Consider the following 18,128-nt stretch of genomic DNA (forward strand, 5'->3'; position numbering starts at 1 on the left):
AAACTCTTCTACATCTTCCACTGGATCTAACAAGTCAGATACCAATTCAGTACGACTAATTTAACTACGATTAATCTGTCGCAATCGCATACGACTTGCTTCCTTAGCTTAACTGCGCACAAATACTCGCTGCACGTTTTTCGTATTAACTGCTTTCATGATAGTTATATTGATTTTACGTGATTTGATTAGTAACTTGTAACAGTAAGTTTAATACGACAATATTGACAATGTTTAGCTGCAGGGAGGAAGCAAACGCTACACTACAGTTGCGATCATATCAATAGTCTGGTTAATTATAAACTGTCGTATTAATAGTCTAGTTAATTGTAAATTGACGATTATAATTGCACTTGTGGTTTAAAAAAGTAAGAAATGTGTCTATCTTTTTAATTTTGTTACAATTAGCATTAAATTATATTGCTTGTGATAACAATTTTTTAGTTAATTTACTAATAAATGGTAATATGATATAATTATTTACAATATTGATGATAATGATGGAAAGATTTTTTAACCAGATTGTTGTATTGAATCGCATTCAGAGAAAGAGCAGAAATTAAGTCTGTCGTTTGTAAGATCTTAAATAGAGATATAAAATTATATTTAAAGTATTATTTATTATGGACTTGATATATCTTTTTGATTTGAAATTTTTGATACAGTATAACATACTTGCGCCAATTAGTAGATTATTTGGTTGTAACATTAATTCACAAATCAATCTGAAAATGTACGTGGATTAAGCTTTGGTAGTGCGAAATATTAACCGAGAATGAGCAGCTTTAATGTGAACTGTGCAGCTTGCCATCGTGAGAATTGGCAAACAATAGCTGTATCTACTCGTCTGTCTGTCTGTCTGTCTGTTTATCTGTCTGATCTGTCTGTCTGTCTGTCTGTCTGCTCTGTGTGGCATGCTTCACTGTCAAGAATCGATCGTTAACAATCTACCTATTGGTAAGTAATCTGCATTTTGCCCCTAACCGGTAACTATGGCTTTCATAATTTTAACACGAACTTAGATTATTAGAAATAACATCAAAGTTGGACTATTGATGTGACGAAGATTTTCTAGATTCCGAAGAATCCTGAAACATGTCACTCCTTTTTACTATTCAAAATCGAAAAATTTGCCAAATGTAAAATTCCTGCAGACGCTAATTTTCTTCGAGTGAAAGTTTCGATTGAGTTGTATACTTATTCTTTTCAAAAAATTTGAAGAAATCGTTCTTTAAGCATAAAATGTTCGCGTTGTTTTTAATGTAATGAATCGAATTCTGCAAAAAGAAGGATTCTTCGAAAGCTAACATCGAGTATATGATTGGTTACGTGGGAATAAAAAATTCATTGACGCATTCATTTGTATCTAGGCTTATTTCGATGGCATACGGTCAAATCGGTATGATTCAAGCCGCGGCCGGCTTCTTCGTCTACTTTGTCATCATGGCTGAAAATGGATTCCTGCCTCTGTATCTGTTTGGCATTCGAAAGCAATGGGATTCTAAGGCTATCAATGATCTCACCGATAGCTATGGTCAGGAATGGGTAAATATGATACAATAGATCTATAGAATCGATCAAATAAATCGAGAAAAATTGAGATGATCGAAAACTGATATTTTATTCTCAATAAACAAAGTCTTTTTCAGTCAAGTCAATCGATAAAGAAATATATATCACGTAAATATTCTCCAAGTTCATACTTAAAATTATTTCTAATATAATATTTACAAACTTCTTAATTATTTATAGGAAAAAATAATTTATGTTAGATATGAATTCGGAATTTCTCGACTGACAATGAGTTGTAAAATAGAGTAATTAGAAAAGTAATATATGACTGATTATCCAAATTAATTTTTTTACAAACAGACATATAGAGACCGTAAAACGTTGGAGTTCACCTGCCATACAGCTTTCTTCGTGTCGATCGTAATTGTGCAATGGGCTGATTTGATTGTTTGCAAAACACGTCGCAACTCTATTATTCATCAAGGAATGAGAAACTGGGCTCTGAACTTTGGCCTCGTGTTCGAGACCGCCCTCGCTGCGTTCCTAAGTTACACGCCCGGTATGGATAAGGGTCTTCGTATGTTCCCACTAAAGTACGTATTTTTTATTCATTCTTATATCTTTTGTTATGTGTAATGTATAACAAAATAATTTTATATTTAATATTTCGGCCATATATTGTATATTTGTTATAACATCTAGCACATATGTATAAAGATCGCAATATTAATGTTATAGTCATTGTTTATTATAATGCGACGCAACATAAAAAAATAGCAACATATAATTCATGTATGTTGCAGATTCGTATGGTGGTTGCCAGCCCTGCCATTCATGTTTGCTATCTTCATCTATGATGAAACAAGACGATTCTACCTCCGTCGAAATCCAGGCGGCTGGCTTGAGCAAGAAACTTACTATTAGACGCAAAAAGGATTAAATCACACGCATGCAGAACGCGCGCGCAAGAAGATGACTGAATGAATGAAAGAATGAGAATGAAAGAGAGCGCGCGCGCGCAAGAGAGAGAAAGTGAGTGAGTGAGTGAGTAAGTGAGTGAATGAATGAATGAGTGAGTGAGTGAGTGAGTGAGTGAGTGAGTGAGTGAGTGAGTGAGTGAGTGAGTGAGTGAGCGAGTGAGTGAGCGAGCGAGTGAGCGAGCGAGCGAGCGAGCGAGTGAGCGAGTGAGCGAGCGAGTGAGCGAGCGAGTGAGCGAGCGAGTGAGCGAGTGAGCGAGTGAGCGAGTGAGTGAGTGAGTGAGTGAGTGAGTGAGTGAGTGAGTGAGTGAATAAGTGAGTGAGTGAGTGAGTGAGTGAATGAATGAATGAATGAATGAGTGAAAGAGAGGGAGAGGAGGGGAGAGAGAGAGAGAAAGAGAGATTGAGACGCCTACTCACACCTGAGAGAGATATACTTGAAAAAAAAAAAAGAAAAAGAAAAAGAAAAATAAGTAAATCACTCATGTTGAACAGATGTAACACATTTCACAAGGGTGTGCTACTGGGTCTGTCCGAATCACGTGTCAAGAGAGCAACGGGTGAACAACGAAGGACGCGCCAAGTTTGCGCTGGCCCTCAAAAAATAAAAAAGGCGCGAGATTATTATACAGACACGAAGACCCTCTAGTGCTATATAGATACAGCGCGAGGTACAAAGAGCACGCTCGTCGTTCTGGCTTTGCTGCCAATTGCTTGCACGCGCGTCTCGAATTTCGCAGTCTCAAAAATTGATATGGTGTTCGAGAGACCGTCGATGGAGGAGGCACATCGTCGAGGGAATTCCATCATTCCTATCATGGAAACGATGCTAATCGGGAAACCGCGCTTTCTGCTCCGCGTCTAATTACAACATGATTACGGAGTTTATTTCCAGGTGACGACTGATGCTGCCGTTGTCAAATTTTGTATGAGATATGTATTCTGCGAGCGTCGCTCGAAGATGGAACGAAGGAACGAGAGAATGAAATAGAAAATCGCCGAATTGACTGATACACCGCCGCAGCGCAACTGATGTACGAGTGTCAGGCCTAAAGAATCGTGATAACGCGACGAAATGCAAAAAGGAAGCCGAAATGGCAACGAGAACGGAAATCTGTAACGGCAGCGGAAGTGGACATATTCGAGAAAGACGGGGCGTTTACGCGCAATAGAGAATCACGGAATCACATGCGTCTTTATGTATGTCGAATGCGATTTACTACATTCACGCGACTTCTTACTATTAGTGGCGTATTATCGTAGACATCTTTGCGTTACTAAGAAACTTCGTAATAGGCTTTCATTGATCGTCGATCAATGCGCGCAAAATATCGGTATGCTAAGATCAGCACACACAACACGTCCTCCATTGAAAAGAACTTTATCTGGAAGACGAGAGACTCACTGAAAAACGAAAGGATCAGAGATCGACGTGAAAGAGCAAACAAAAAAAGTGCTCAATGTAACAGGAGAATCGTTAAAAAAATCTTAGGAATTTCGCGTAACACTGAAATACTTCGTACGAAAATTAATTGTTAATTGTAACGAAGGACCTGATATGACTAATATCGGGTATGATCTATAGTCATACGTCATGATAAAATAATTAAAATAAAGGGGAGAGAGAGAGAGAGAGAAAGAGAGAGCGAGCGAGCGAGAGAGAGAGAGAGAGAGAGAGAGAGAGAGAGAGAAAGAAAGAAAGAGAGTTATGATATATAATTAAATGAAATAAATAATAAAATATAATTAAATAAAACCGCATTCTCAGTATTTATTATTATTAATAAACTACATACGTTCGGTTTCGAGTCTTAATCCGTATAGCTATCAGGAAAAAAATGGCAAAAAACGTATTGCGTAGTTTCAGTAGTTACAATTTTTAGCGTGAGGTTAATATCACACTAACACACGCAACATGAGGAGGCAGAACGGGAGAAAGGATACTGAGGTTGATTCTAACACACAGCGGTAAGGTTCATTTTATCGAAATCGAACAGCAGGAGATAGAGAAGTGTGTGGACGAAGATATGTGGACAGTATATATACAATAACTCAATTGAATCACTATATACCGATTGACGAAGACGGACTAATAAGCGATATGTTATTTAATTACACGTGCGGATAGTAGAACAATGAAAAGTCGCGGTTTGGTTGCCAGCGAATCGGATAAACAAAAAAAAAGGAGAATCCACTGCATGCTTGAGAAAATTAATAAATTACGAAATGTTATCGATTAATGCTCGCGCGTAGAGGAGTAAAGAGAGAAAGGGAGGAAGGGGGGAGGGAGAGAGAGAGAGAGAGAGAGAGAGAGAGAGAGTGAATGAGAGAGAGGGAGAGAGAAAGAAATATTCAATACGGCAGGATAAGACGGCGAACGTCGAATACCGTGGATACTTTGTATTATTATGATGCACTGTGCAAACTGTAAAAGAAAGAGAAGGGTCGCGCGCGGAACAGAAGAAATGAAAAAAGAAACGTTCTTACTTAGATAAAAGCTAAATGAAGAATATAAAAATTCCTTCTCTTAGTTTTTCATAGATTAAAAATGCCAGAGCGGGACAGCTCGCTATAAATTAAAAATCATTGACCCCCCCACAACGCGGAACGCCCTGTATAGCAGCGAATTCGCGATTTCTGTCAGCCAACTGGCGAGCGCGCTGTCCGTGTTTTATGTGAGATATGTGAGCGCATGTATGTGCGTTGTGCGTTGTGCGTTGTGCGTGTAGTGTCGAAATAAACACAACCGTGACTTAAAATGCCTGCCACGCGACTTTTTTCGGGCCGGGACGATCCGAGACTTTTCATCGATGCAATCTCGCAACCGAATATATTCTCCCTGCTCGTTTCCCTCGGGAGTTTTTCTCAATCCTATTGCGCGCGATTGCGCTGCTCGTTGGCGAGAGGGTCCGCAGAAATAAGAATTTCTGAACGAACGGAGTTTTCTTTAACGGTAGATGATATCTGAGTGGATAATCGTGCTTGAAAAGATTGCCTGCAAGTCATTTTATCGGAGTCATTTAAAGGAGTCGTGATTAAAGACACTCGTAGCGATCGGACGGCAATCATTCCGTTTTCTTTGCGAATCAATAACATTTTTCGTTAATGTATTGCGATGAGCACGCTTATACATATATGTAATTGTATCGCTTTGCAAAGAGAATGGAGCGATGGCGGTTATATTGTTACAACGACATATTACATAGTAACCGCGAGGAAATCGCGTTGAGCAAGATTATGCAGGCGTACGCGAACGCGGATCGATGAGCGGAGATGTAACGCTCGCTCGGCGGTCCAGGCCCCAAAACTACCCTAAGTGTTCAATAATCGAGGTGTTCTCCTGAGGTGTCCTGTCCTGTATGCGCATAAACGCGAGACGTTTCTTCCTTCGCCGGTTCCCTCCATTCGGTGTTGTTGCCTCGAGTCTCGCTACGAGTGGACACGTGAATAATAAAGGAAACGACGCGAAAGGAAACGACGCGCGCGTTCCCACGACCTCCCGCGACTTTTCTCTGTTACGCGCGCGGGAGGTTGCGCGAACCGTGTCCCGCAGATCGATCAGCTGAAAGCGAAAAAAAACGTTTAAATGACATCTCTGAGAGAGATGTCTAAAGGGAATGTCGCGTCGCGTCGCGTCGCATCGCGTCACATTGCGTGATATATGCATTTTCTCTCGAGTCGAGTCACAGGGGCGAAAAGGAGAGGCGTCGGATAGACGCGCACGAATCCGTATGTCGGGAACTGGAATTGGCGACGTTTCGAAAAACTATTCACCAGCTATCATCGAGATCAACAATACGCGAGGTCTATCGATTCGGACGTAATGCAGCCACGTTTCCAGATCGATCGACGCCGATCCCAATTAACTACTATTCACTTCTCCAGCTGCTATGTCTGTTTTACAGAGGAAAACTGTAACTTAGAAGAAAGAGACGCAGCCAAACCGGAATTTGGAGTAGAGCTCGATTTTACCTCTCCGTCGTAGATCGATCGCTTCTGTCACAACGAAAATGCGGAGATTTAAGACGTTCCGTGCGCGATTGTCACTTTCGGTGAATCACCGTTTTTCAAGTATGGATGTGCGTACGAAAATACAGGATGACGAGAGAGAGGGAGGGAGGGGAAAGAGGGAGGAGATGAGAAAATGAGAGAATGAAAGAGAGGAGCATGTAAGTACCTATGCGTATGTATGCGAGAAGAGAAAGGGAGCGATGGATAATTTTAAAGCTACGGAAAGGATCCGCAGCGTTGTCGACAGGGTGTTCCGTGTCCGGGGAGCCGTAGGAGCCCAAAAAAAGCTTTGCCGTCGTGCGCAGCCTCTTTACTTTAGGCTAATATAATTTAATTATTATTAATAATATAATAGTAAGAATAAATAAATAATGATAAATAATAAATAATAATACATGTTACAATAAGATATTATTAGATGTAATTATTATATATGGTTTAGTCTAGATCGTGTTGTTGAAGAAAAAAAAAACAAAGTACGTATAAGCGAACAAAAAAAAAAGAGATTAAGGATAAAGTAGAAAAGATGCGATGGTAGAGGGGAAGAAAAGAAAAAGAGAAACAGTGATCGAAAGCAGATATACGGCAGGCGGGAGAGCAAGTTTCGGTCTAAGACCACACGATCCTTTTGCGGTGGACTGAGCGGGACGACGCCGCGCTTATATGCTTATTCACGCGCATGCATCAAGCTTATCCATGGAGTGCAGAACAGTGTTACGCTTTCATATATTTGCGCGCGCGATTTAGAGGTGGATCAATCGTTAGGTGCGATTATCGCATTCGTTTCTCTGTTCTTTCCCGCGTGTTTCCGGATAAAATGACAAGTGGCACGTGGTGCTCCATGCGCAGCTCTTCGTTTTTCGAAGACGAAAGCGAGAGAGAAAGAAAGAGTGAGAGCGAGAGAGAGAGAGAGAGAGAGAGAGAGAGAGAGAGAGAGCGCCGTGAGTCTCTCCGCGATCGAGATACATATACATATACATCAGTATACACACTCAACTCATGAAAAACATAGTTCGTTCGTTTTTCTCATAATTCGAAAATAAAAACTTGAGAATTTTTAACATTTGTTAGGAAAATCCCTGGTGGATTTTGACGCTGCGCGCCTGCACAGCCCGCCGCATACCGCGTCGGAATCATTGAATGATTAAGGAAAATCTTTAAAAAAAAAGAAAAAAAGAAGAAGAAGAAGGAAGAGACGAAGGCGGATGACGTTTTATTAATATACTGTACATATTTTAAATAATTAAAAACGAATAAGTAGATCGCGCGCGCGAATGGTAAGAACCTCGACCTCGAAAGGCGGTCTCGTTCTTAGAGAAGGGAACGCTTTTTTATGTCATAGGTCTACCGTACTCTTCTTTTCTGTTTCTTTTTTGTCTTTTTTGCATTTGAAGCGTCGCGTACATGCCACACACGTCCACTTTATACATCGCGTGTAGAGAAACATCCGGTTACAGATCGAGAGATGTTCGGAAATGACACTTTATTATACATCGTTCAGTAGTTATTTATATAATTCTCATGGACGATTCTCTTTTTCGTAATTTATAATTATTATTCGATAAATTTTGTTTTTACACGCAACACGTGCACGCACACGCGTACACATACACACAATATACACATGTGGATTAAATTACATTGCAAACTGATACAAATACAACCCAAGTGTCATTACTTTTGATGTTAAATAAAAAATACATAATTAATAGAGCGGCCTCCTATTTTATTTATCTTATTTCCTCTTTGATCGATAATTAACGGTCGTATATATTATATAATAATTAATGCAATAATGTCGCGTATCATTTTTGCAACTGTAACTATAATTGCAGGAACAATTCTCTGCTCAAAACTTCCGAGTAAAATCAATTCGAAAAATTTGAATCGGTTTTAATCGGATTAATGCATCGGACTGATATTTTCCTATTCGTTTTCCAAATCGGAGCAGATGGAACTATATTAGCATATATGTATCCATGTAATACCAAGAAAGCGCTGACGCTGAACAAGAATTAATAAGTTTCCTTTGAATAGAATTTAATAATTTTTTATAGAATTGCTTTCCAATAGGTTTTAATTGGACAAACTGCAGATGCCAAATCCATAATGGAAATTAATCAATGAATTTCCGATTAAAAATTGGTATAATTGAAATCGATTTTAATTGGATTAATGCATTAGAAATTTTCAACATTTTCCTATTTATTTTTCAAGTCAGAGCAGACTCAGTAGGATTGTATATATATGTATACAAGAAAGTGTGCCGACAAAAATTAATAAGATATTTCACATTTCCTCCAAATAAATAGAATTTAATAGGTTTTTATAGGATTGCTTGGGATAGACTTTATAAAATAGATTTTAATCGGACAAGTTGCAATCCAATGGGAATTAATCAGTGAATTTACGTAGTCCGTCTGTTTTCGACGAATCGTAATTAATGGGAAATTGATTTTTTCAAAATGAATAGGATTCAATATTTTCAGTGAAGAAAGCAGCTTTGCAACTGTTGTAAAATTCTTTAATATATGATTGATTTAGGCCCGGATTGATTGATTTTGCACCAACGTCACTTTGACCTTAAGCGAGATTTAAAACTTTATCTGTTTCATTTTAAAACCAAAAAGAAACGGAGACAAAAAGAGTTTTAAACCTCAAAATCAAAGTTACATGGTGCAATATACATCGGGCCATATAGCGTTTTTCATTGGAAGAACTGGTGCGCACTGAATACGCACTAAGCGCGGACTGTGAGTTTCATTGGGGATTTCAGTGTGCGCTGTTTCATTGGTAAATCTAATGCCGAGTTTTTGCACTTTCGTGCAAAAATCTAGCACGAGCTCCGAGGGACGATGTCGGTTGCGTGCAAAATATGGCGGCGAGAATTGATATGAGAACGATATGCAAATAATACTCGATCTTCTTTCGTCGTCATCAAGTAGTGATAATGATGATTTTTTTATTTATAAACGAAAAACGTAATATTCTAAAAATAAAAAACGTAATAAAATTAAAGATTACAGGATTTCCAAAAGTTCTTGGCTGCATTGATGGAACTTTCATTAAATTATCAACGCCAGCCCACAAAATAAAATCAACATATGTAAATAGACATGATATCTCTTCAATAACATTATAGGGCATATGCGATATCCAAAAGAGGTTTATAGATATGTTTATAGATATGTTGAAATACTGTCAAAAATCCACGATGCGCGTGTACTTAAATTATCAGATATATATACGACAAATTGCCAGGAATATGGTTGAAAATACCACATCCTAGAAGACGAAGCATATACAATAAGAGAATGGTTCATTCAAAAATGGTTCATTTCACTACGGAAATCTTTCTGCAAAGGAGAAAAAATTCAATAAAATGCTGTCTCGAGTATTACCCAATGAGGAAAAAATGTTTAAAAAGACGTTTTTTTAAACATTTTGAAAATGTTAGAAAAACGTTTTTAAAAATGTTTAAAATAACGAGAGAAGTCTTCTTTTTTTCATTAAAAAAACGTTAATTCAAAGGTTAAAAAAAATATTTTGTTTAATGCTGAAAAAAATATTTTGTTAATATTTCAAGGAAATGTTTTTTAATGTTAAAAAACGCTATTTTAATTTGTTTTTAAAAATATTTTATAATGATAAAAGTAACGTTTAAAATAACAAGAGAGTCCTCTTTTTTTCATTAAAAAAACGTTTAAATAATGTTTTTTTTAATATTAAAAAAACGTTTTTTTAATGTTAAACTTATTTCAACAAAATTAGAAAAAATATTTTACAACGCAGAATATCTTTTTTAATTTATTATTTTTTATTGATAGTACATTTAACCTTAGACAAGAACTCTGCGTTGACGATGGCGACACAGAATCAGACGGCGGTCTAGCGAAATCGATAGCCACACACTTAACACGAGCACATGTCCATGTGCTCGCCTGCGGCGCGCCGAGAGCAGGGTTGTTTTGTTTAAAACTTTTTTTTTAAACAAATGTTTAAAACATGTTTCTTTTTGTTTAGAAAACAGTAGTTTGATTATAAAATTAACAAAAAAATAGAGTATATTGCAGAATATATACATGTATACAAATGTATTACATACACATGTATACATATAACTTTATGTATACAGGATATTTGGAAAATAATGATAAATCTTTCGCATAGGGGCAGAATAGGCTAAACTGAGAAGAAAAATCCTCTATCATTTTGCAATTTTCGCAATAATTAACAAGATATAATGCTAAAAATTGTCGAAAACTGGTCTTTAATAATTTTTTACTCGAATTTTTTACTATCAGCTTTATAAAAAAAACTGCAAGAGACAATAATTGTTAATTTTCTTTTCATAGAACTCTAAGAATTTTTTCAGAATTTTTTTATATTTTCTTATATTGGTAAAAAAATGAGAAAATGCAGTACTAAAAAGTTGATAAAAAATTAAAAAAAAAATTTGTAGAGTTCTATGAGAAGAAAATAAACAATTTTTGTCTTTGCAATTTTTTTGTAAAGTATTTGAGTAAAAATTATTGAAGACCAATTTTCGACAATTGTTTATATAAGCAGCTCGGCAGCCTATAAAAATCTATAGAAACATAAATTTTAAATTAATATTATTGTAGAATTACAATTCAAGGAATAATTATTTTGAAATAAAAATCTCAAAAAGGAAGCCGTGAGTAATCAATACGCATAAAGGACCATATTACCAAAATGCCATGCTATTGTTTAAACTTGCATAACTTAAAATATATACAGTCAAATAAAATGTTACATAGCAAATAACACATTCAAATATACATATATTTATGTGATAATAAGCTCAAATTTAAGAAAAATGAGGAAGTAGGTGTAATTAAATGTTAAAATGTATCTCAAAAACGTTTCAAAATACTTGAAAGTAAAAATGCGTTATAATAAAATATAATAAATATATGTTTAAAAAGTGTTTTTTTTTAATATGATTTTTTTCTAAAGTTATTTAAAACATATATAAAACATTAAAAACACGTTTTAAATAAAAAAATTAAATATTTTTTTTTAAATACATTTTTTATCAACTCTGCTTCCTTCACTCCGCCCGGCGCTCGCGTTCTTCAACTTTCCAATAGTTTTAAACAAACTTTTTCGGCAGCAAAAAATCCGAGAATTTTCCAACAGCAAATTCAATTCTTCCTTGACAAATTGGTGCCAGAACTCTTAATCTTAATCGGAACTCTTAATCTTAAAAACTAGAACCACAGTCATTTTTTGAAAAAAAAAAAATTATTTCGGCCCTAATAATCGGAGAGTAATCTTTTTTTTTAAATTCGTAAAAAAACGAAGATTTCGTATGTTTCCATGGCTATTTGATATGATATTAACGAAATTATTTCCATTTTTTTATACGAAAAGATATACACTTTTTAAAGGCGTTTTATAATATTGTAGTTTAACTGCAAAAAATTGTTTTGTTATTAAGTGTATGTGATAATGCAATTCTTGAAGAAGAAAAATCACTCCTGTAAATTGCTGTGCGACTGCTCAGATGCAAAGATGAAGAAATTAAATTTTCCGTAGACAGGTTTTTAGTGAACAAATGGCTTCTTGCAAAAACTGAACATTTCAAATGAACATTTCAGGCTTGTTCAGGGCTGGATTTCTTCATCATTACGAGGGCTACATTTTACGAGAATTTCAAAACTTTGCGTTTAAATCTCAATAAATAGAGATCGAGTGAAAAAAGGCCTTTTTCGATGTTTTTTATTTTTTTTTCTATTGAACTAATAGATCGATTTTAATATACCACGTCTCATTTTATAGTCTCATTTTATATTTCGAATACCTACATTTTTTTATACTGATTTTTTTTCATACAATCAATATCTTTCGTTTTATAAGCGAAAAACGTGCTTTTTGCAACTATTCGATTTTTTTTCGCATATTTTCTTCACAAGCTTCGAGTTCGAACGTATTTTTTTTTATGGGCTTTCGAGACTTCCGTAAAAAAAATGCTGGTTTATAATTTTTTTTCTGATAAAATTCTACTTCTATTGAACTATTTTTGCTACTCGAGTTTATGAAGGGGAGGTATACTATACGCGCACGAAAAATCGTAAACAATTAAATATCTCGTAAACTGTTGCGTTTTAACATGATTTATACTATTCTTGATTAAGAAGAGGGGTACATTATTACTACAATTTATTAAAATTTATATGTTATTTAGGATGCCCCCCGCCCCTTATTGATGCCGCCGAACGGCCGAGAAAAATCTTTTCAGTCACCTGAAACAAAGTGTGAGACGGAGCTCGCTGTCTCGTTCGCTGCACACGGACATAGGCTCGTGCTTGTGTGTATTACAGCACTACACCACGATAAATGAACTTATAGACGTGGAAAAGTGACGTTTTGACGACGAAATTTGTGTTGCATGCCATTTTGTTATTATTTGCTTAATTGTGAAAATGTGACTTATCTTGTACTTATCAAAGTCGTAATTATTGATGAAAACTAAAATTATCTTGAAATTTTATACGTAAAAGCGTATATTTTACTCGTTTTAACAGCTGTTTTTACCCGTGTGTTTTTACCCGAATATAGACTCACTTTATGTGCCTTTTATGACCATTTACCGACTGTCAAGGGAGGAAAGAATTGTTTTCATCGATTTTTATAAATGTTTTAAAGTAATCTCATCATTTCGTTTCATCCAAATTGTCTTTATGTAAAAATGGTACGCAACATGAATTAACGTGTCATTCCTCGCGTCTGATGTTACGATTCCAACATGGCTGCGACTAGTCAGGAGCCTTCCCTGCTGCAAATTCCTATGAGAAATTTTCCTATGGGAAATTTTCCTATGGGTTCTTCTAATCATGGGTACCCGTGGTAAATTCGACTGATCTCTATGAGAGGAGGTTCTTATCTTGCTGTAAACTCCCATTTCTTCATGGGTTCCTATAGAGATTTTGACTATAAGATTTTGGATGTAAAATAAAGATTCCACACAATTGATTAATGGTATAGATTTTAATCGTTGGCACTTTCATCAGCCTGTGATTCTTATTGGCCTTGTATAGATTGTTTATTTTTAATTCTGGCTATGTTCCAAAATTTACTGCCAATATTGAAAATCTATAGTTTTTGTTGTGTGCACACAACTACTATACTATAGATTTTCAATATTGACAGTAAATTTTGGAATATAGCCTCTGGAGCTTGTATATTATTATATAAACAATTAATGACAACAATCAGGGCGTTTCTCGTCTCGAATCCAAGCCTGGTTTCTTGGTAGACTTTCGTCCTGCCACTGAGCCACACAGCCCTGACGCTGATAGCTTCTCTGATGTGCCTATTTTCTCTAAATTTCTTACAATAGGTACCTATAGGATTTACACAACATGTAGGTAGAGTCTCTCTAAATTTGGCCTGTGAAGCGATAAGAGTGGAATGCTAAAATTATAGAGTATCCTCTCTACAGCAGTTTACCAATCACTGCGTACTTGCGCGAACGCAGTTGCGCATGCTAACCTGAAAGTGTACAGTGTACATAACCTTAGCAGAACAAGTCATATGTACATATGTATCACATACTATGTATCACAAAAGGATACATTACACAAATAGTTATACATAATCTGCTAATGGAATTACATTGCATACACTGTGAGAGCCTAGGTTGCGCATGTATCTGCACAGATGCAGATGCGCGTGCAACATATGTCGAATCTACTATGGAAGGAGCATGACATTAGTGTTTGTAAAAGTACGTGTGAGGAATGCAAAGATTATAGAAGTCAAATTTAGAGAGACTCTACTGTATGTAGGATAGGAAATTTTTCTACAAGATTTTACATAGGAATCTATGGCATCCAGTCCATGAAAAGAGGTTCCTATAAAATCGCATGGAAAAAAGAATGATGTGCACGTTGATGTAATCCTAAATGATATACAGGATGTATCGTATTTAGGACTATTTTCGTGCGCAGATAAAGTAGATTAAACTGAGTTGAAAAGTATCATTTTATAATTTTTACAATAGTTAGTTTCTAAAAATTGTTGAATAAGTGAGTAAAATCGACGCATAAGATAACTTTAAGAACTTTTATTTTTTAGAGTTTTTTATGACATATTTTAAAGATGTTTTTCAAGGAACTCTTAAATATATCTTAAAGTTGTCTAATGCGTCGATTTTAGATTTACATTTTGCTCATTGGGTAATAATTGCAAAAATTATAAAATGACAGAGGACCTTCCGATTCAGTTTAATCCGCTCTATCTGCACACAAAAATAGTTCCAAATATTTTGAGATATCCTGTATAGTTCCAAAATAGTCACAAAGATTCTGAGACACCCTGTATAGTTCCTATAATTTACATATTAGAATGTGTATACAAATCCTGATGAAAATAAAACGTGAAGCGTCAATAAAGCGTTAATTGGAGTGCAAGGAAGAGGAAGTGTAAGGAGGGATTAATAGAAACGTAAATGAAATCCGTAAAAAGCGAAAATTGGAACATGGAATGTAAAGGAATGCGTCAACTAAACGTTAAAGAAATAAATAAAAGTATAGATAAGTTCTTCGGCAAACAGAATGTTCGTTGAATGTAAACGGAGTATGATTAAGCAGTCTAGAGAACGTAAACAGAGCATCGTCGAGTTCTTAGACGAATGTGAATGAAATGTAATCGAGGTCCTTGGTAAGCAAATGATATTTTAAAATATATTTCATTTATTCGGTAAATATCTAAAAAAAGTGCTATGTTTTTTTCTTGGAATCCTAGGAGCTCATTTCAAAAAATTATTTCATTAGAATACAACTGAAAAATTTTTCAATGCTACGTTTTTTATCTTAATCTGTTTTTTAAATTCGAGAAGTTAGTTCTCAATAAGTCCCTCTGGTACCGCGTACTACTTAATGACACTTTGTTTACATTCGCTATGCAGCTCAATGACCATTTTAAAATAAATTTTTTTATCTCTATATCCTGGAAGCGTACACAAAGCGAATTTGTATGCTTCGTATACTTTTTGCCGAACGTTTAGGAAGCGTAGACGAAGTACTAATGAATAAAGTGTTTAGGAAGTGTATTAGTACGCTTCCAACGCTCTATGCATTCTTTGCGTAATGTTGAGGAGCGTATGAAAAACAAATTTTAAACGTGTGGGAAATGTGACAGATGTGTTTCGATACACTTTATGGAGCGCTTAAGGAGAGTTCGTGGAGCGTGTATGAATATTCAAAACCATTAAGAGTCAATGGAAAATCAACGAAGTGTTTAAGAAACGTTAAAATTTTTTGTTCACATTTTTTTAACGTTTCGACAAGCTTTACGTTTTCATCAGGAAAATACTATAACAGTAGTCGACTGATGTAATTCCACGTAAAAATTTAAGATAATTTTTCTATAACTCCAAAAACTGAAAGTCACGTGATAAACAAGGTGTGTTTGGTGACTCAAAAAAGTCATGAGTATATATTTTCTTTATGGCAGTCAGAATTTTTTTTACTCAACGTGGAACGTACCTCGTTTATTAACTATTATCATGACTTCCAGCTTTTAGGAGTTACGAATTATTCTCTCAAGTTGACATTGTGTGCCTTCCAACAAGCGATACAAATGACATGGCGTGACACAATGGATCATTACATCCTTGTTGTTTGCCACTGTTAAACAAAGACATGATCACTATGTCGCACTGTGTCGCTTATTGGAAGGCACATATAGATATCCAGGAATGTGGAAGAGATGCCTCATGAGGACTAAAGCTTATCTACTCTATGTGCTTTTTGTTTTCTGTTTCTTGTTTTTTACTATTTTTTTGTCTTTTTGCTTCTTATCCGGTTTTTTATTTTATGTCGCCCAAGATAAAAGTTAACCAACTTTGAAAAAAACAAAAAATATATAGCAAGAAATATAATTTATCGATAAAACGGTTGCAAAGGAGAAAAAAGCAAAAGGTAAAAAGCAAGAAACAAGAAACAAGGAGCACATTGTAGAATAGACTTAAATACTAATATAGATATTATACTTTGACATATAGGAACACGTGTAGGTGCACATAGGATAGGAGATATGCATACGTCATCCTATAATAGCCTATAGGCATTTTCAATCTCCATGGAGCACCTCTTCTTTGTCTACACCTACATGTTACTATGGCTGCATTTCGTGTCACGCATGATGCGCATGCTGCATTATTTATCTTTGTTATTCATCGTATGTTAAACAAGGATAAATGATGCATCATGCGCAAAATGCATGAAATGGAACGCAGCCTATACATCAAATTAGTATCCTAGGTTTTTTAGTCCGGATCCTCATACAGACAACAGCGCTTTGACACAGAGCGCTGATAGGTGAAAAGCTGATTGTAAAATTTATCCATATCACCCGTTTTTCACCAATCAGCGTTCGGTGTCAAAGCGTTGAGGATTTTGGCTTAATTCTCATGGGGTATCTATCCATATTCCTGTGGGTATCGCTATTATCGTATTTGCATTCCTGTGGGTATCGCTATTATCGTATTTGCATTCCTATGAATGTCCTACGTATACCCATGCTGCGCAAATATATAGGTAACTACACAAACTCCTACAGAATCTTATAGTCCTCTATAGAAAACTCCTCATAAAAAAACCCATGGGAATTTGCAACAGGGTATTGATTAAGGCCCGATTGCATAGATATTACTTTGATTTTAAGCTTAAAATCTCTCTATTTCTGTCTCTTTTTTGCTTTAAAACAATACAGAGAAAGAGTTTTAAATTTCGCTTAAAGTAAAAGCACAGAGAGTAAAAGGGAAATCAAACTCAAGCAGCCGGTATCGAAAAAATAGACTCGAAACACGATGTCGAAAAAGCGCTGTATGAAAGAACAAATTTGAGCGCTCCTGTCAGAGAAAACTGTCAACCTAGAGGTTTTGATAAATATTTTTCTTCTTATTTTGCTATAATTCTGTAAATTTGTATATTTTTATGCATAGAATATATTCTGAGAAGGAAAATTGTCGTTTAAGTCTTGTTTTTATTTTTTTTTTCAAAGTTTTTTGTTGTCGGTAAGTTAAAAAACGATAATTTTATGATAATTTATGACTATATGCATAAATGTTGCATTTACTATTTAATCAAATAAAATTAAATTTTATTTGATTTATACAAATTGGAATTTCTATATTAAAAAACATGCACATGTGTATTCCGTACGTATTATCATATGATATATACTTCCAACTTTTCCTGCATTGGCACTAAAATCACATCATCCCGATTTTTTATGGGTTTTTCGAACCGAGGTTAGTTTCCTTCTTTTCACTCCGTGAGTCAAAGTAACGTGCAATCTAAGTAAGATCGCCGTCCCATGAGCGGAAATTTATAGCGAAACAACGCGACCAATCACAACTCTGCCATTACTTTGCTTTCTTTTCTGCGATTGTGATTAGTCTCGTTGTTCCGTTCCGCTGTAAATTTCCACTCATGGGACGGCGGCCTAAGTTGAAGGAAAAATTAAAGTTTAATTATAAATAATAGAAAAATAGAAGTAAAATATAAAAATATAAAAATTCTGTGTTTTAAAATTATATATATGAACATCTTTTACTTTGTTAAATTGTAATCGCGCGAAAACATATTGAAATTT

General features: G+C 35.3%; 1 protein-coding gene across 5 annotated transcripts in view; it reads left to right on the top strand.

The window, feature by feature from the left end:
• Atpalpha (sodium/potassium-transporting ATPase subunit alpha) overlaps nucleotides 1–8,211 on the top strand; it is a 70,243-nt gene extending 62,032 nt beyond the window's left edge. For all 5 annotated transcript variants that reach the window (XM_011052414.2, XM_011052415.2, XM_087414623.1 and 2 more), the window contains 3 exons: nucleotides 1,371–1,545; nucleotides 1,873–2,105; nucleotides 2,316–8,211. In XM_011052414.2, the coding sequence (XP_011050716.1) occupies nucleotides 1,371–1,545; nucleotides 1,873–2,105; nucleotides 2,316–2,436 (529 nt within the window). In that variant the 3' untranslated portion in view covers nucleotides 2,437–8,211. The remainder of the gene's footprint in view (nucleotides 1–1,370; nucleotides 1,546–1,872; nucleotides 2,106–2,315) is intronic.
• The last annotated feature ends 9,917 nt before the right edge of the window (nucleotides 8,212–18,128 follow it).

This window comes from Acromyrmex echinatior, chromosome 16 (genome assembly GCF_024713525.1).
Source record: "Acromyrmex echinatior isolate Ae372 chromosome 16, ASM2471352v2, whole genome shotgun sequence".
Taxonomy (NCBI): domain Eukaryota; kingdom Metazoa; phylum Arthropoda; class Insecta; order Hymenoptera; family Formicidae; genus Acromyrmex; species Acromyrmex echinatior.